This window comes from Amia ocellicauda, chromosome 18 (genome assembly GCF_036373705.1).
Source record: "Amia ocellicauda isolate fAmiCal2 chromosome 18, fAmiCal2.hap1, whole genome shotgun sequence".
Taxonomy (NCBI): Eukaryota; Metazoa; Chordata; class Actinopteri; order Amiiformes; family Amiidae; genus Amia; species Amia ocellicauda.
Genome location: NC_089867.1, coordinates 18,996,948 through 19,016,789, shown reverse-complemented (window position 1 = coordinate 19,016,789; position 19,842 = coordinate 18,996,948). Strand labels below are relative to the sequence as shown.

At 40.4% G+C, this 19,842-nt stretch overlaps 1 protein-coding gene across 4 annotated transcripts in view; it reads left to right on the top strand.

The window, feature by feature from the left end:
• Positions 1 to 19,842, top strand: part of mtor (mechanistic target of rapamycin kinase) — a 96,211-nt gene that overhangs the window by 52,862 nt on the left and 23,507 nt on the right. For all 4 annotated transcript variants that reach the window (XM_066691522.1, XM_066691520.1, XM_066691521.1 and 1 more), the window contains exons 29-30: positions 10,188 to 10,263; positions 18,011 to 18,150. In XM_066691522.1, coding sequence (XP_066547619.1) covers positions 10,188 to 10,263; positions 18,011 to 18,150 — 216 coding nt within the window. The remainder of the gene's footprint in view (positions 1 to 10,187; positions 10,264 to 18,010; positions 18,151 to 19,842) is intronic.

Here is a 19,842-nt window from a genome sequence, read left to right as displayed (position 1 = left end):
GCCTTCTCACTGGCCACAGGAGCGACGCTTATGTAATACTTGTTTTCTGCAGTGTTTAGATTCATCATAATGACAGTAACCACGGTACATTTTGGGGCGGTTAGTGATAATTTTTTACAGAAGGGCCTGAAAATCTCTTACAGATTTCTAAGGTCTCAAATAAAGAACAGATTGACCCCTCCAAAGCATCCCAAGCACTTTGTTATTCTTTTATGCAATTTCTGACTTGATGCCATATGAATTAAGTACATTTCTGGGACGTCATGAGCAAGCGTCCAGTCTTAATTTTGTGAAAATTGAAAGACGGCCAGAGCTGACTGGCAGGAGACATTTTACCGAAACTGCAATGAATCTTGACCAAGTGCTTTCCCCCCCCGCCCCACTATGATTAGGGGAAAGAAATAACAGAGAATGTTTTTATTTTAAATAAAACAAACACATTAGTGCTATGAATTTCTAAAGCTTCTAAAGCTGTTCAAAACCTCTGTTATGTAACTGGCAAAATTTTATGAGAAATGTAGCGGGGCTGTGAACAAGAAATACAAAAAAGTCTTAGCAAGCCTTTAAAGCGAATGTATGTGTGAATGTGTGATTTACAGTATCTTTTTGACAGATGAAAAGAATAATAATAATTTGAAATAGTGCATGATGCACAGTTGTTGCTTAAGATTGCTTTAGTGAAAGTGCAGTGTTATGAAATCTCCCTCATAAAGATATGTTACTTAGTCATGATCATACAGACACATTTGCCTGTCAACACTTTTTTCATCTTCTTAACTGACATTTTTCATCATCTCTATGCCCGTGGCCAAATTAGAAAGTAGATGCACTTTGATCAAGTTTATCGTGGTTTTTGTTGCACCAAAATATTATGAAACATTCTCTAGTAATGTTCTTTTTATCTTTTCTTTTCCCTGGATTAGAAAGTGGTTTTCCTTTGTGTCACCTTAGTCTTGGGAGGTTTTTGAGCAAATAAACACTGGCAAGAAACAATTTTGTTTACCTAATTAAGTCAAATCCAGCCTAGTAGTCACAACTTGTAACAAAGAAATGCAAAGAAACACAATATTCTCCTGCTGTCTGTCTCGTTATGTGGGAAATATAATGTTTTTGCAGTTATAACATCGGGGAGATAATAAATAATTCTGAATTGTTGCTCTGCCGAAACTGTATTAACTATACTAATGCATTCTGGCATTCTGTAAGGCAGTATCAACTTACCTCATAAATGCAGGTTCTTGAGCGAGCAGTGTGTCTTGGCTGGTGTATGAAATTAGCTCACGTACAGCACTGTTATTAAATAAGAGATGGGTATTGCTTGAGCAGGGACTTGATTAAAAAAAAAAAAAAAGCACTGATTTCAAAAGTGAAACATCTGTTGACCTCTTATATAGGAGGTTAAGTGAAATCAAATCCACTACTGGTGCCAGTGAATGCTAATTAGTTCTGAAAAGAAGAAACGGACAATTGTGGTTTCAGACACTGCCGTAGCCACAGCTTCTACACCACTGTTACTTCAGATATGTTACAGTGGAGCTGTTTTACATGATGGAAAACATATTCCCACCATGTGTGTGAACTTTTTTATTTTTCTCATTATTATCCTGTGCCTCACTTGTATTTGTAATGTACTTTAAACAGTTTTTTGGCACTGTGACTGCCGTAAGAGAATGGCCAACCTTGGGGTAAACTTTGGCAAAACAACACTATCATTGACAAGAGCTATAAAACTCCTGTTGCTTCAAACTACCACTGTGCAGCTTCCTATTAAAGTAAATTAGTAAAAGTAAAATGCTCTGAATTGATGCTTTATCTTACATAAAATATCTGAAGGAATTAAATTGTAGAAGGAAATAGTAGGTGTTACATCCTCCCAACACCCTCTCTCTGGGAATAAATACTATATTTTAAGTTTTTGTAGCTTTTATAAAATTGTGTATTTGTCCCACCTCCATGAAGGTTGGCATGGGATGGCCTAGACTGAGGCAGTGTGGTTTTGGTGGGGAATGTGCTAAATGTTGCAACAGGCTGGCAGTGTGTTTTTCAAAGCCCGGCCACAGCGCTGTGTTGTGTCGAGTCCAGACAGGGCTGATTACCAGGCTGGCTGAATTAACATCTGGTTCTTTTTCAGAAATATGTGTACCCCTCACACATATACACCCCCAATCCACAGTGCGCAGGCACCCTCCTCTTTTGCCCTCACTTACAAAAACTGTTCAGATTTATGGTCTTAAAATTACCCCCCCCACACACACACACACACAATTTTTCACTCTCTCATGTTTCCCACTGAATGGCTTTTCACTGCTTCTTTCTTCTTTCTTGCATGTGCTAGTCCAGACTCCTGCTCCTGAGAGGTCAAACATCTTGTGCTGAGGCCCTGTGATGTTGTGAGATTTTGTCCAGCATTCATTAAAGAGGCACAGCAGCCATTCAGTCTACAGTAGGGTTGCCAACACCGCTGGAAAGGCCATTGAGAAACAAGACACACTTGCTTGGAGTTCCTTGAAGGAAGTGGGCTTTGTGTTCTCAGTCCAGGCTTTGGTCTTTTCATTGAGCCCCATTGCCCCCTGGGATTCTGCATGTGATTAGAAAGCAACCCTGACTTTTTATCTGGATTGCCAGGCCAGATTATAGATCTGTGTTGAGGCTGAATTAGGGGGGGATCTGGCAAAAAGAAAGCTGTATTTTCTTTAGGAATCAGTTAAGTTGATTGCAAAAAAGAGAAGGAAAAAAGAAGGGAAGACTGAGGAGGGAATGAAGTCCCTCCTCAGTCTTCCCTTCTTTTTTTCCTCTTCTCCTTCTCTTTCTCCTAATTTCATTGCAAGCAGCTAATCTTCCTCTCAGTGCCTCACATAGACAGTCCTGCCAGGCAGACCACTTCTTCTTTCTGTTTTGCCAAAGTCACAGTGGGCGGTTATCAACGTTGTTTGATGGCTGTTTCTCGAGTGGACAAGATTAGCACCCTCTTCGTGCTTAGATGAGCTCACCAAGCAAACTGAAGTCTGTGGGCATTCAGAGCAGTGCGTAACAATTCTGTCTCTCTGGGGGGTTCTAGATTTGTAGAAGACAGATGTCTTGGGGGTTGTTGTTCACCATCTGCAGGTGAGCGTGTTTAATTAGGGCTGACTCATTCACAGGACACATTCTGACATCACAAACGCCAGGAGTGAGCAGATGCTGAGAGGATGCACTTTAATTTAATTAAAAATATGTGATCTTGAAAAAGCCGTATTAAGACGGTTTCTAACTGCAGTCTAAAAGAAGTCTGGAGAAGATGGAGAACACTCATCAAAATATCACAGACTTTCAGTGTCCTAAAACCTCAGATTAATTGAGTCACCGTGCGTCATCACAGGAAGATTAAAACGCCTTCCCCACATGTGTTACGTTGCTTTTCCTTTTTTATTTGGATGTGATACAAACACTTTGAAATACATGCCATTTACATGACCCACAGTTCTCTGACAAGGCTAATACTGTCTTCTAGATTTCACCTGCTTCTGTGGCAGAACAACAGCCTTTATAAAACACGTGTGCCGGTCAGTATTTATAGGGTCTGTAGAGCTACTTTCCCGTGAGGTAATACGTTTCCGAATCAAAGCAAAATCAACTGGGCAACTAGTCACGGATGGCCTTTATTACCTCAATAAATTTAAATGAGTCCAAACTGCTTTACCAGTAACATTTCTCGATCTCTTGTCAAGGTTTTTGCCGCTAATTAGAAAGCTCACAGCTGGATCCCCAGTGATTATTGCACCTATTGTGTTTATAAACCACTCACAATAATCTCTGGAGAAAAAGTGCAGATTTGGCACAAACAACGTTAGATATCTGCGGAGTGTTTCCCTGGTACGACTAAATTTCTGTACATTTTCCTGTCTTTTGATCTTGAATGGGAATTTATAAATGTGGTGACTAATTAAGTTTCACTGTTTTCCTGTGCCCTTCTGTCATCTGGGCTCCAAATGTGGCAGACAGGTGACAACAAAGTACCCCTGGTCTGCTCAAAACCAACATCTGGGCTTTGTCAGTCAAGTGATGCCATCAGCGGATGCTTGGAGGAGTTTTGCACTTTTCTGGGGAGGTTCTTCTGTTGGAATCAAGGATATCCAACCTGTCCTGGGGTTATGGAACTGATATGTGCTGTGTAAATGATCCGAAGACTTCAGACCACTTAGTTTATATAAGTGGTTTGAAACTGTCCTGTAGGTTTTTTATTATTATTATTATTATTGTTTGGATTGTCGGCAGTTCAAGGAACCAAGATATTATAGCATTTAAGTTTTATCAATTCAATGTCCTTACTGAGAGGAAATGTATATGAATGGATTTTTCAGTCAGATGCTTAACTTTTAAACGGCCATGAAACTGATCTCAACACTAATGACAAACATGACTATATGTTTTAAAGGGTACAGATAAGGGTTGAAAACAACACAGGTGTGATTACTACAACTCCGTTCATCTTTGGTCACCCTCATCAAGAACAGAAGGAAGTTCACAAACGAGACGAGGCCATTCGATCCATCGTGCTCATTTGGTTTCCATTAATAACTAAGTGATCCAAGGATCCTATCCAGTCTATTTTTTAGTGTTCCCAAATTGTTGGCTTCAGCCATATCGCTGGGGAGATTATTCCAGATTGTGACAACTCTCTGTGTGAATAAAGTGTCTCCTGTTAAGAAAGTTAATGCCCCACAGAACAGATGCATTTCTGTGCCATGCTTTCAGTTGGAGTCTGTATTGTGCTACAGGGAAATCTGTAGTCCTTTTTGGTTTTGTTAGGGTCCGTCTGCAGCTGTGCTATGATATGTCGAACTTAAAAGCAGGGAAGGGTTGAGGACAGAGGACAGAGGCGGAAAAAGTTTGACCGGTCTGTCAGAATTTAAAAAGCGGTTGTCGGTAGATGCTCAGAATTCCTCAGGAGCTTCTGTGCAGGTATGGCACATATAGAAACTCATGTCTGTTATTTCCACCCTCCCACTACAACTCCAAACATTGAGGGTGGATCAGCCCTGACTGTCCGCAGACAGATGTTAACATGTGGCATTGGATAAGATCATTAACAATATTGGGTGCAGGTCCAGATGTTTGAATGAAAATCTGTGGGTGTGACCTTCATTCCACAGGTGTTTTATTTTAAGGCAATGTTCCACGATACATCCTCCTTCTGCATGCAGAGTCTGGATAAAGGGGTGCACATCAGATGAGTCCAGTAAGGCCACAGTGTGAGCTCTTCATTTCAGAAGGCCGGGGACTGATGCTGTCACTCAGGCAGACGTATTACAAAACACTCCGCAGACATCGTGGAACAATGCTTTTTCATTCAGACACTCCCAGTTGGCAGTAGAATTGCGGAATCAAAGACAAATGATTAACGAAAACTGATGTCTACTGTGGTCTTGGTTTTGGTTTGGTTTGCATTGTGTTGCATAGTCTTAGAGAAAACATCTGAGACTGCATGAGCTCACAAGCTGATTGCTACTCCCCCCAGGTCTTTGTTTTAAAGTCTAAATGAAGAAGCAGCTGTTTGATTCAGTAAGAAAAAGACCTGAAGTACATTTGTTCTAATGCGGGTGGTTCAGAGAACACTGAGTACTTCTGACTTAACAGGCGGCCTCCAAAGATCCTGTACACACAATGAGCATATACAGGGGAAAAGTGTGAATCAGCCGGCAAAATGCCTTGTCCGTAAATGCCTGCAACGCCATACGGATATCGATGGAGCCCTTTTCCAGATTCGCCTGGAAAAAAAAAAAAAGCCTGACTCTGGAGGCATGTGAATGAGGAAATGACGAAATTATGATTCTATTAAAAATTAAATAAATAAAAACCACAGGCGACAGGATCCTGCAACTTTCCCGTTTCCACCAACTTCTTTCTAACTGACACTGTGTCCTCTGGTATAATCTAGGCCTGAATTTTCAGCTCCCCTGTGCTTCTGCGTCATCGGATGTCTGTATACCTAAATGGTTCAGTGAGAAGTCAGGATTTTGTAAGGCTGTTTACATATACTAAAGCAAAGGAAATGGGTGGGGTGACAAATGCAGGAATATAAAGGGGAGTTTGTCCTCTTGTTTTTTTTCCAGCTGTCCCTGGGGATTGTGGATGCTCCTCTTGGTTGAAGTGCATGCTTATGCAGTTGAATTCATAAGGGAAAAACAGACAAACAGCTATGCATCTCCTAATTAAAAGGCTGCAGATTCTGAAATATGGCCTCCTTATGGACTTCATATGCCCAGACAATCATGCTCCCTTTTTCACCTGTGTGTGTGTGCAGAGATTGGCTTCAGCACAATACTCATTTGAAAGAAGATCGCCTTGGATAATAGGGTATTAGAAAAGCATCCTGAATTGGAACAGCAGTCAGTACCAATGGGGGTGAGGACTGTCTTCTAGTTTGGTCATGCACTAGAACAGGCGTGACTAACCCTGGTCCTGGAGAGCCGCAATCCTGCAGGATTTCCAGGTCTCTCTAAATTACCAATCAATGGATACCTTGAACACAGGGACATTTCGCCTCATTAAGACACATAATTGGTTCAATTAAGAAGTTAACGATCTGGATAGAACAAAAGCCTGTAGACCCTGCAGCTCTCCAGGACCAGGTTTAGCAACCCTAGCACTAGAACATCAGTGGGCAGTGAGTGGCTTTCAGAAACGCATGTACTTTGGTATAAGCAGCTCTACAGCTACTCTACACAGTATTAAACAACACTAGCCTAAAACACAATTTTACTTTGAAAGAGGAAGATGGATGAGCTCTGTATTCATGTATGCCTCCCAAAAGTAAAAGGCGTGCCATTTTAATAAACCATCCTTTCAGACACTAGAGCTGAACGAGGTCAGTGGAACAATGCTTTTCAGAGCACTGAGCCTTCAACACAAAACCTGTTTGTATCTGCAAGGGCCTATAATTTAGCACCAGCCCATTCAAGTGTTCTGAGGATTAGTGGCTTTTGAAGGTGTGAAGAACAGCCCCGCACATGCCCCAACACGACAATGATGACACACATGAACTGGCTATACAGCTGCTCTGGCTTAGAGCATGCTTGCCGAACAGTAAAGATGCATCCCTCAAACTCACAAGACTGTGTAATAGAAGGTATAATAGATGTGTAACAAAAAAAACTGGCTTTTCTCTGGATTATAGGTCCGTCTCTGCAAAATTGCACAGACTGTTTTATCAATTCCCAGCAGTATTGCCACCCACAGTGAGTGTATTTCACTGCTTTTGGAAACAGCCTCTGCCAAAAGAGGGTTGTAGCTTTGCTGTTTTTTTCGCCAGCATGTAGGCTTCTCCATTCAGGCTCAGAGGCTGTCATAATCCAGCAAGATTGATTGGACAAGGTATTATCACTAAGTCGTAACGGAAAACGGGATGTAAAGCAGCAAGACAGAGAAATCCAGTCTTAGCTTTTAATAGACATCATTGTTGAAAGTGTATGCTGGATCTTATATGCACCAGCTTTCGCATGAGATCATGTTTTTGTATCACATTTTCACACATCCTCAAACTATTGGCAAGGCATGCAACTTTTACTTCAGGATGGCTTGTAATGGTGCTTTTTCCCGGCAGTTGTAGGAATGGGTTAAATGTAAGACGTCCACTCAACACTGAGAGGAACTGAGCACTCTTGATAACATTAACATATTTTTTGTCTACTTAATTTAATAGCATTGAGTTGTCTTCTGTATTATTCTGTATTGTTTTTTGTTGGGGAGTGTGATAAACAAACGTGCAAACGAAAATGCGTCAGGATGCAGGGAAGTTTTGAGAGAAGCCTACAATTCTGCAGGAATTCTGATTACCTTACATTACAGCAAAGGGGTCTTTTAAAACCTGAGCAGCTACAGCATGAGCCCCCTGCTGTATGCCTGCTCTGCCCAGGACATTATGCGCAGGAGCAGTTGATAATGGCATTTGTTTCCCCTTGTTGAAGGCTCCTTGTGTTTGAGTGACAGTATCAGCATCAGCTTTCCTCCACCGTGAGGGTGACCAGGATGTGGGTCTGCACATACTGATGACAGGAGTGCCATGCGATGCAGGAACCTAAGGAGTAGCCTAAGTCCGTGAAAGAGTGGTCACTGCTTCCACACAATGCTGATGAACACCAGCCGTTGCTAAATCCACTCACTGCTCATTATTAACAAATACAAAAATGGAGGAAATCCCAGCTGGGTGATCATTTCCTTTATCTTCCTTTTAACCGGGCTTAGGTGGAAGTGAGGCTGACTCCCGTAATGCACGATTAACATTCCCTTGTACTCCGCCATCTAACATAATGCAACATTTTTCAATCATTCGCTCGCGGTCACAGACATTTTACCGTAAAAAAAAAAAAAATGAAGCTGTATATGAATGAAAGATTTTTATGAATCAGATCAGTTGGTACTGATCCAGAAGTCTAATGCCAGCATGTCTTTAATGGCGCCACACGAAATGTGTGCGATAGTTGTTGACTTAACCGTCCATGTTGCCGTGATGGAAACCTCAGATGAATGTCTTATCTCTTCTTAACTAAAATCCACTGACAGGGACTCGACAAATTGCTGATGACCTGCGGAAAAATGAACTAACGCAGTGCAATTTGTCCGATCCTTTGAGAGGATCACATGCTCCTTTTGGAGGCTGATTTAATTTGCAGTCTGCTGAACCGGAACGTGACAATTGATAGGGAGAAGCCAGGCACACCTTAGATATTTATCTTGTGTGCAGGATAGTCGTAAATCACACCTATCTTTTTTTCCCCCTCTTTTTCTTAAGCCGTGCCAAGAGAGAGAGAGCGAGAGAGTGTGATCGTATTGCCCCGAACCAGATGAGCTAGTCTGGTCTGACAGCAGAAAAGCGCTGTGTCTGAGGGTGAGCCCGGCAGGAGGCCGTCTTCATCAGACTCGGCAACCTAGGCCTGAGCTCTACCTGTTTTTTTTTACTGCAACTTTTGCCTGCAGACATCATTGCAGAGTTACAGTTACATTTTAACAGATGCTGGGGAAAGCAAGACGAGGACCACTTGGTTTTGCACAGATCTCAGGGCTTGTGTTTTTTAGAGAGCACTTCCAGATGTTGATTTTTTTATTTTCTTCTTAAGCTATATTAGGTTGATCACAGCCTTGACAGAAAAACACGACAGATCATTTATCTTGTAATAGTGAGACATGATATTCTGTAAGGCACATTTCTGGTGTTTGTTTTTTTTTTTCCAGTTTTTTTTCCAATTTTAGAATACCTTCGTTCATACTTGACTATTTTTTATTTATTAACTGTCTTTTCTGGTTTTGAGCTGATGGGGGGCTTTCTTACAGGGCAGGAAGCCCTGAGATGCATAAAAGTGAGAATGAGAATTTAAAAACAGTCATTATTATTCAGTTAAGAGTTATAGGCCTGCACAAAATTGCATGGATATCTGTAATGGGAAACATTTGGTCAACAGCATGAATTTTAGGTCATCAGCACATTGCATTGAGTGTGTTAAATTGAAGGATGGATCAGTTCCTGTACAGGCATTTTTACTTGTGAAGCAGTGCATGGCTGTATGTTCAGTCCTGTAGGTATAAATTGGTAGGAGTTGTAAAGCTAGACATTAACTGACAACTTTGTTCTCACACTGGCAACAGTTCCAGGGGTTGGGACCTGTGATGTTGAGCTGTTGACAGTTTGTCAGCTCCCAATCTTCATTCTATCCCTTTTCACCAACTTCTTAAATCACCAGCGGAGGAGCCCTAACGGGAAGAGTCTGCTTCTCTGCTCTACTTTGTTTCTGTGAAATAGAAGCTGAAATATATATATATTTATTTACTATTTTCTGTTTTCTTTTTCTCGTGGGTCTGAATTAGTTATTAGGCCCACATTAAATCCAAGCTTCGACCACCCCCCCAGTTGCATATTCCAAACACAATTGTGGCGCTTCATTTGGCAGACACACTATGTCTGCAAGCAAACAGAAAATCACATGTGAGTGACACCTGGAAGTTTGCAACTGTAACTCGAGTGTCTATATCCTCATGTAAACCACCTTAGCCTACTCCTTATGTCATCCAAACTCGCACTCTGTTGTTTCTCAGGGCTTATTGTGATGTTGCTAAGAGAAAGACCCCCGCCATTGTTAAAATGTTCAGTGTATTGTAAATCTGAGCAGGTCTAGGGCTAATGTCTGTCTGTTCTTTTTTTCTGTGTTTTACAGCATCAATAACAAACTGCAGCAGCCTGAGGCAGCAGCTGGTGTTCTAGAGTACGCCATGAAACACTTTGGAGAACTGGTGAGTGGTTATTGGTCGGCACAAGCCTAGTCCACTTCGATCAGCACTTAATCATCTCACTATAAATTTCCAACTGCCCTGCATGTTTTTACTCATGGGTAGAAGCATTTTGATTGGACGGAGTTCATAATTGTATTGTTTAAGATGATTCCAGGTGATTTTAAAGGATGTGTAATGAGGTAACATTTCTTCCTCAAAACATAAAGCAAGCAAACTAGCATTGCACTTTCATTTTAGGCCAACGGTGAGAAAAGTAGATCTAATTTTATTTGCCACTTTTAATGTAAATTTTAGATTGAAGTAGGACTGAACTGCATCAAGTCCTCTCCCATCTAAACATATAATCCGTTTATGATTGTGATTAAAGCATACCACTGATACATAGAAAATGGGAATCTTCTCCATGGGATTCTTCCAGCTCAGTGAAATGTTCTTAATTAAACATTTGTTTGATGCTCTTTTAATGGTGATTTATTTTGCTCATCTGTCATAGTTTGTGAGATTCATAGTAGGAGACTCCACAGCATTAATCCCAATTAAAACTCTAAACTCTAATACTCTATTGCTTAACCTCTGTTTACAAAATACATGTCACCAATAACATCATTTATTCAGATGCAGCTGTACATGAGGATGATGTCATTATTTTGCCACGTGATATAATGCACCCCCCCTCCCCCTTTTTATTTTTTTACCCTTGCTTGAAAGATTTACTGTTTTCAGTGGTCAAGGATTCTTATGGAGATTTATTAGTTTAATTAGTTTTCTACTCAAAGGTTAAACTCCATGAACTCATTTTTTTCCATAATCAGTATAAACATATTTCATGTATGTGTTCCTTGTTAACATTTGGCATTCAAAAAACAACATGTTAAGACGGTTTTGAAGTGTGCTCTGGTAAAGTAGTTTATCTTTTTGGAAGCTATTAAAACAAATGTTACTGGAGATATATTTTAAGATACGTCAGTGTAGGTATCACTGTATAAAGCTTGGCATTTAAATTGGAAAATCTTTTCTGGAAATTGGAACAATTTCTCTGAATTTCTGCGGTTTCATATTTCAAGCAGTGGGTGGAAGTGTTAATGTTTCTGCTACTGTGAAAAGCACTAGTGATTTGCGCAATCTCTTAATCCATTAAGTGGCTTAAATTAATCAGAAGAACTCTCGTTAAATCTGACATCTTTTACAAACAGAATACATGGCTTGGCACCCCACATATCTCATACCACTTCCATTACATACAATACACAAGACTTCTTCGATTAAACCTGAGTGCATCCTGTTTAGAACATGACTGGAGCGTGATATAATTTTGATTGCTTTAGTATTTGCTTTATTGTAAGTTTTTGTTCTGAATCCAACAGGCAGCAATGGAAAACCATAATAAGGGAACACATTTGTCAACATATGTTCACTGGTGATTGAATGAGCTAATGAGCCAGAGATACTCCAGGCATTTTCATTCCAAACTGCTAACAATTATGAAGATTGCAGAATGATAAGTTGGTTGGCGTGTGAGGGAAGAGGCACGTGGAATATAACATATATCTATTGTTCTCAGTCCAGCATCCAACTAGCTCAGAGTCGTATGTGCCTGGCATGTCGGAGGCTTGTTGGTACCTCTTCCCCTGTCTTCTTTTTCCGTTGATTATACGAGCAATTAAAAGTGTAAACGTGTAGCATGAAGACTGCCAGCCAGATGACGTGATGGGTAGAAAGTCAGGAACACTCATGTGGAGTCGCAACTGTTAATAAGTCTCTAAAGGTAGCCGAAGGGGTTGACTCGGTAAGCTTTTTGGGTGCTTAAGCGCTTAGCTTGTTTCTGGACACTGTTGCTACCTTGTTAAAACGGGAACAGCAAATCAAAACATGACATCATCAAGCTGGACAGAACACGCCACATCAGCAACTCGGCTAGGTCACCCGAAACTTTCGGACTCTCTCCACACAGAATTTTGGCAGCTGCGAGGTCATCAAAGGGCAAGACCAAGTCCCCACATGGTTCACCTTTGGCCATTATTCAGGAGAAAAACACAGCTTGTTGTATCTTTAGCTCTCCATTCGTTTATGACATCATAAGCAGGTCTTGCAAACTGGACAGGATTACTCAGCCCCCTAAAATGAAAATTATATATTGAATTGGTGTCTTTAGCTGCATCTTTTCCAGCACAAACATCGACACCTGGGGGCTATACCAGTTTCCATGGAAAGTTATACATAACCGTAGCTGATTAGCCCCAGGGTGCACATTTTTAAAAATTAAAGACAGGACAAAGGTGTTAGGGGACTAAGGACCTCCCATTTTGCATGTGTCTGTGCTAATTGCTTTGTTATGCCATTTACTTTCTGAGGGAGCACTGCAGGTCATTTAAAGAGTCATCAATCTTCCGATTCCCATCATAAAACTGCAGAAGGTTACACTCTCAAAATAATATATTAACACCAAACCCAAAAATGTGAGCAATAAATTTCAAGATAATCAGCTTTTTGTAATACATCGCAAGAAATATGCCATTTGTATTGGCCCAACTGGTCTAGTTTTTCTTGTATATTTGCTGTTCTGAGATCATTATTTATGTCGGATGACAGAAGTTAGTTTGAATTAGAGCCTGTTGCCGCAGAAAACAACCATTCTGTCATAAGAGTGCATAAAACTTAACATCTGCTATATATGACAAAAAATAAAGCTTCAGAAATAATTTCCCTATTTTTTCATATACACAAACTCAAATTAATTATAAATGAGTAAATAGCACACAACTTTTTCTTACAAATTGCTATATTTTAAGGAGAACTGATTTTACATGTTCAGATCTTAGCTCTTCGAAGGAAAAATGACTACATGGATAAATGAGTGGCCCGTACTTTGGTAAAATATGTATTACATCATGGCTGAGATACAGAGTCCTGTATTACCAGAAGCAATCAACACTTGGTCCTGCTATAGTTATTACACTGCCTCCCTGTTATGTATCCATGGGTGGTAATGCTATTTTGGAAAGTCTGGACCTGCAAGACATTCAGGTGGTCTTAATTGGGTATTTCTCAAGGCCTTGTTTTAGAATTATGTCTATAAAGCTGTAGAAATCTCCTTTAATCTTCACTTCAGGTTGTAACAGCCTCCTAAATCACAGCCTGTGGAATCTCTCTGTGTGAGATTAAAAATGGATCTTAAAGCAGACAATTGCACTTTCTGTGGACATGTGAGCACTTGTTGTTTCCTGACTTGGCAGAGGTAGTGGCGTCCACTTTGCGGCCCACAAACGTACCCTCACATATTTACTGTGTATTTATACGAAAAATCGGTCCATCCACCTAGACAATGCTTTAAAACTACCCAGTCGTTGAGGCCGCCGTTCCTTCTTAAATACAGACAGGAAGAGTCACTGCAGATCATTACAAAGTTACAAAGAGTGATCACCTTTATCCTGTGGTGAAACATTTCTATCCTGATGGGAATGGTCTCTTGCAGGATGACAATGCTCCATCCACAGGGCACGAGAGCTCACTGAATGGTTTGATGAGTATGTGATAAATTATGTGAATCATATGCTATGACCTTCACAGTCACCAGATCTCAACCCAATTGAACTGTGTTAGACAGCGCTCTCCACTAGGGATGGGAATTTTGAATAATCTGCTATTCGCATACTCGTGATCCAAACTTTTCGTGTATTCGATTAAATTAGATTAATTCTCTCTTGTGCCTCAGTTCCACTGGCTTAAGCATCCGTGCCTTGCCATGCCATGCCGTGCCATGCCGGATGCGTCCCAGAGCTTCTTTTGTAAAACCAGGCCATTGTGAAGTCCATCCCCTCTTATGGGAGGAGCAGAGTGATTGTGGGTTTGGTTTGTGTTTTATTTTAAAAACAAAGACAGAGAACAACACTTTGAGCGATACAGCCTGACGTGGAAAGGACTTTTATGGCTATTTTATTCTTTCTGCTTTACATGATTGTAAACAGCGTAATAAATACATGTTTCTGTTAAGAGATCTGGAAGAGCTAAACATGTATAGACAACATTATATTCAGACAAGCACGTTCCCATAAGAATATGTTTCCATGTGTAACAATAACAATACATATTTGCTATTTAGTATTATTATCATCATCATTTGTGCTAGTATATATGTATTTTAAACAGCACAACGTGACTCCCTTAACTTATTAATCTTTCTGCAGATTTGTAATTGCAAACAATACTTTTGCCGTATTATTTATCATTTACTTTGCAGACGTCCTCAACCAGGGTAAGTTACAGTTTAAACAAAATACACACGTTTCACGATTAATCATCCAGCTACAATATAGCAGGTTATAATTTAACTGAAGTGTGCACATTTCAGTCATGGTGTTTATGGACTTATGGATACATTTATTAAACCAGTCCTTAATGTTTTAGTGGGAAACCCAGATCTGCTGTATTTATTTATTAATTAATTTAACTTGTAAATGGGCACACGTTAACTAAATCATGTTCGCCTTCCTACTTATTGTCTCTGTGGATTGTCTCTACACACCATTCACACAACGACAGCCTGAAACACCGTCCAGTTGTTCATAAAATATTAATAAAATGGGCTTCTATCCTTCAGTTTATTTTTAACTAGTCAGGGCACTGTACCGGGGTCCTGTGTTAATACACTTGGATATTAACTGTAAGCAGTCATGATTTCTGTACGTTGTTTTCACTCCATGCCGCTAATAAAAATGTAATTTCTTCGTGAACCCACACGGCACTTGAGATTATATCTTCCGACATAATGTAGCTGATCTCTTCCCTGACTGTCTACTGTCTGAAAGCAAAGTATTTCCATAGTGGGCATGACGGACGCTTACAGCCACGTCTGGCAGTAGATAGTTAACCGGCCACAAAACCTGGATGCGTCCAGACTTTTAAACCAGTGGAAACACCCGTATAAGCGTCTGGGGCCAGACGCGCTCGGACACGTCCGCCAGTGGAAACGGGGCATAAGTTGGAAAAAATAAAAGGCACATACAAGCCTAATATACATTTACAAAGCATGATAGTTTAACATTACTAGCATACCATATACATTAAGTACTGGCATCAGATTAATTTAAATCAAAACTATGTATTTATTCCATAGTATTTTAATTAAAAATAAAATAATACCTGCATGTACAAAAAAAAGTTGAGCTTAGTTGACGTTTATTGTACATATCCAAATAAAACGTAGTTTCCATGAAATAAAAAATGTAGCGCATTAACTTTTTACCATTAAAGTAATTATTTTCTTAAGAAAATCCCAACCCAGCTAACACACAACATTGCCACAATGTTTTATAACGTTGTGGCAATGTAAATTACAGTGTATTAGTAGGTAAACTCCATAACAAATGTATTTATTCTTTAGTGTTAAAGCATAAAAAAATAAATGCTACTCATTAATGCTGCTCAAAAAATACTCAAAAACACAGCAATGGCAGGTGGCACCAAAACTATCCCTGTGTTTCCTATATTTGTATTTGATTTACATTTTTTTGTTTAAGAATATTAACATATTTACAAGTTCAGACGAGAGATGATTGCATAGCCTGTCCGGCAATTGAAAAGATTCTCTCTGCTGGGACAGTAGTTGTAGGAATGCACAAATATTTTTAAGTTTTAGGCAGGTGTGGAAAAATGCTAAGTAAGAATGCTTTCAAAAATAGACATGTTAATAGATCTAAAAATCTAAATCAAATTCATATTTGGTGTTATCACCCTTTGCATTCAAAACAGCATCAATTCATCTAGGTACACTTGCACAAAGTCAGGGATTTTTTAGGCGTATAGTCTAGAGTATGGGGGGGGGTTCCCATTTGGGCCCCCCCTCCTCAGCCTGGGGCCCCAGGCAATTGCCTAGGATGCCTACCCCCTTGCGACACCCCTGACTGAAACAGAAACAGCTGTGTAGGAGGAATAAAACTGGGTGAGGAACAGCCAAACTCAGCTAACAAGGTGGCAGTTTACTGTCAAAAGTCATACACCATGGCAAGACACAAGGTAGTTATACTGCATCAGCAAGTTCTCTCCCAGGCAGAAATTTCAAGGCAGACAGAGGTTTCCAGAGGTCCAAACTCTTCTGAAGAAGCACAAAGAAACAGGCAATGTTGAGAACCATAGACGCAGATGAATGACTGTCATGCTTACTTCTTCGCAATCGGAAGATGTCCAGCAGTGCCATCAGCTCAGAATTGGCAGAAAACAGTGGGATTGTCCGGAGAAGTCTGGTCAGAAGTGGTCTTCATGGAAGACTTGCGGCCAAAAAGCCATACCTCCAACGTGGCAACAAGGCCAAGCGACTCAACTATGCACGAAAACACAGGAACTGGGGTGCAGAAAAATGGCAGCAGGTGCTCTGGACTGATGAGTCAAAAGTTGAAATATTTGGCTGTAGCAGAAGGCAGTTTGTTCACCAAAGGCCTGGAGAGCGGTACACGAATGAGTGTCTGCAGGCAACAGTGAAGCATGGTGGAGGTTTCTTGCAAGTTTGGGGCTGCATTTCTGCAAATGGAGTTGGGGATTTGGTCAGAATTAATGGTCTCCTCAATGCTGAGAAGTACAGGCAGATACTTATCCATCATGCAATACCATCAGAGAGGCATCTAATTGTCCCCAAATGTATTCTGAAGCATGACAACGACCCCGAACATACAGTAAATGTCCCTAAGAACTATCTTCAGTGTAAAGAAGAACAAGGAGTCCTGGAAGTGATGGTATGACCCCCACAGAGCCCTGATCTCAACATCATCGAGTCTGGCATTACATGAAGAGAGAAGCAACTGAGGTTGCCTAAATCCACAGAAGAACTGTGGTTAGTTCTCCAAGATGTTTGGGCCGACCTACCTGCCGAGTTCCTTCAAAAACTGTGTGCAAGTGTACCTAGAAGAACTGATGCTGTTTTGAAGGCAAAGTGTGGTCACACCAAATATTGATTTGATGTAGATTTTTCTTCTGTTCACTCACTTTGCATTTAGTTAAATGATAAATATAATCTATTAACATGTCTATTTTTGAAAGCATTCTTACTTTACAGCATTTTTCCACACCTGCCTAAAACGTTTGCACAGTACTGTATGTCTTAGGTGCAAGGCTGTTGCATTTTTTTTTACTGTTTTTAAGCTTGTTTTGAACTGCATCACCTTGAGGGATTCACTGGGCACACTGTGCTTGAACAGGATTGTGGTATAAATGGGGTAGACAATTGAATTGAAACATCTGATTCCCTTTGCACACGTATTTGTTTTAGCCAACAGCTGTACCTGTTTTTTTGGTTGTTTTTTTTTGCTCAGGAATAATAGCGCTCTCCTCAATTTTTACCAATACCCTTAATAAATGTCAATCGCAAATTATATATTATCTCAAGTTTATAAAATCTACACAAATGTTTTTTTGTATTCGAATAGTTAACTCGTTTTAGTGTAGTTGAGCAATCGACTACACTAACTCATCCCTACTCTCCACCACCATCATCAAAACAACATATGAGGGAATATCTTTTGGGAGAATGGTGTTCCATCCCTCTAGTAGAGTTCCAGAGACTCATAGAATCTATGCCAAGGCGCATTGAAGCTGTTCTGGCAGCTCCTGGTGGCCCAACACCTTACTGAGACACTTTGTTGGTTTTTCCTTTAATTTGTCACCTGTTTGTATATCTATACGTTTTAAGTTTTAAGATCAGTGAGACACATGATATAGTCCTTGCTCACATACCTTCCCTTCCTTCCTTGCTTCACAGGAGATCCAAGCCACTTGGTACGAGAAGCTGCACGAGTGGGAAGACGCCCTGGTGGCTTACGACAAGAAGATTGATATGAACAAGGAGGACCCCGAGCTAATGCTAGGCCGCATGCGTTGTTTGGAGGCGCTGGGGGAGTGGTGAGTAAAATCCTGAGTGTTCTTCTCCATCACAGACAACACGGCAGCAACAGCGTGCCCAGAGCAATGGCACATGGCTCTTTGTCAGGACTTGCACTGATTTTAGAAGAGGGGCAAGATGTTTGCAGTTGAGTAGCTTGTTGCTGTATAGTTTGGTGGAATAGAGCAGCTACAACAGAGTTGAGCACATTGCAGTGCTGCTGTTCTGTAGGTAGATTTATGCATACACGATTGCAGTGACATGAGGCCAGTGACACAATTATGAAACAGATTTTGTCTGAGGTAATCACAGTTATAACCATGTTGCAAAGATGCATATAAGTTTAACTCCTCCCTAAGGCATAGTTCACATACTAGACATGATATTGACTTCTGATTCCTGTATACAGATGTACTTCCAAATTTTTCTGAATTGTCTTCTCACAGATTGATTATGGCTAAGGATTAATTGAAGATGATACAAAAAGCATTCATTAACAACATCTTGAATTACTTTTTCCACCATTTGATGGTGGGTGCTTGGTGAAGGGGGGGGCGTTGTTCAGGAGAGTTTAACACAAAACAGCAACAGTCACCAATCAAAACACTAGTCTCTGGGAAATGTCAAAGCTTGACAGACTCATTTGTTGTATTTTTGTTATATTTAATCTTGCAGTCCTGTTCCAAGCTGTTAAATGACTCCCTCATCTATAAATATGGACTAATGCCTCAGTCGTTAATTGCGATCGTTATTAATTTATTTTTGTTTGCAGAAAGATGGAACAAAACGAGTTGATGCAGCTGGCCTTTCATATGATTCTAATGGAGATAGACAGGACATATGTGATAGGGCTCTTGCCGGGAGCAGGTTTGTGTGAGAGACTGGCTTTGTACTGGCGCTGTGCACAGATGGAATCTGACGTTATGGTCTTTGCTGGCCTAGCGAAGAAAGCTTATTCTTGAAAAAAAACAGTAGTGGTTGCCATGTCAGGAGAGAAAGGGACAGCGTGTACAGTGAGGGCTGTGGACGAGTGCTCGTAACGCGCTCTGGCCAGCAGTCACTAAGGCATTTCAGAAGACTTCAGACAGTGTGTTCCTACTAATGGGTCTTCCCTCTCAGGAGTGCGCTGCACAGCTGTACCTCAGAGTGGCAATGCCATCTTCAGACCCTTCGAACATACTTATATAAGAATTGAATTAAAAAATTGTTAAACTGTAATCAAATATAATTTAGTTGGTTATTTTTTTTTTTAATTTTTATGTGTTTTGTTGGTGGGAATTGCCTGCCTTTACTTTTCTTTTTTTTCCCATGTCAGTTTGAACTCTTCTCCAGATCACTATACAGTAACTGTCATTGGAGTTTTATCTCGTCTTCCTTTGGGCCTGAAACTAATGTGATTTTAACATTTTCTTTGCTTCTTTTGTGTTTGGTTGCTTAATTATGCAGATGTTCAAAGCATTTTATATTTCAAAGTGTGCATCAATAAACAATGCAAGCTCATTGTGAAATGACTTTGGTGTTCTCAGTTTGACCCCACGGTTAAGTCACTGCAGTCAGTTCCTATGTTGAAGGAATCATGGTCACGGAAGGCAGGCTATCCCATCACTCCCAAATGAGTCCTCCCTGTGGCAGGGCATTGTGAGGAAAAATACTACAGCAGGTGTCTGTAGATTAGAGTAATTAGGTTATGGATACTTTAGGGAGTATTCCTT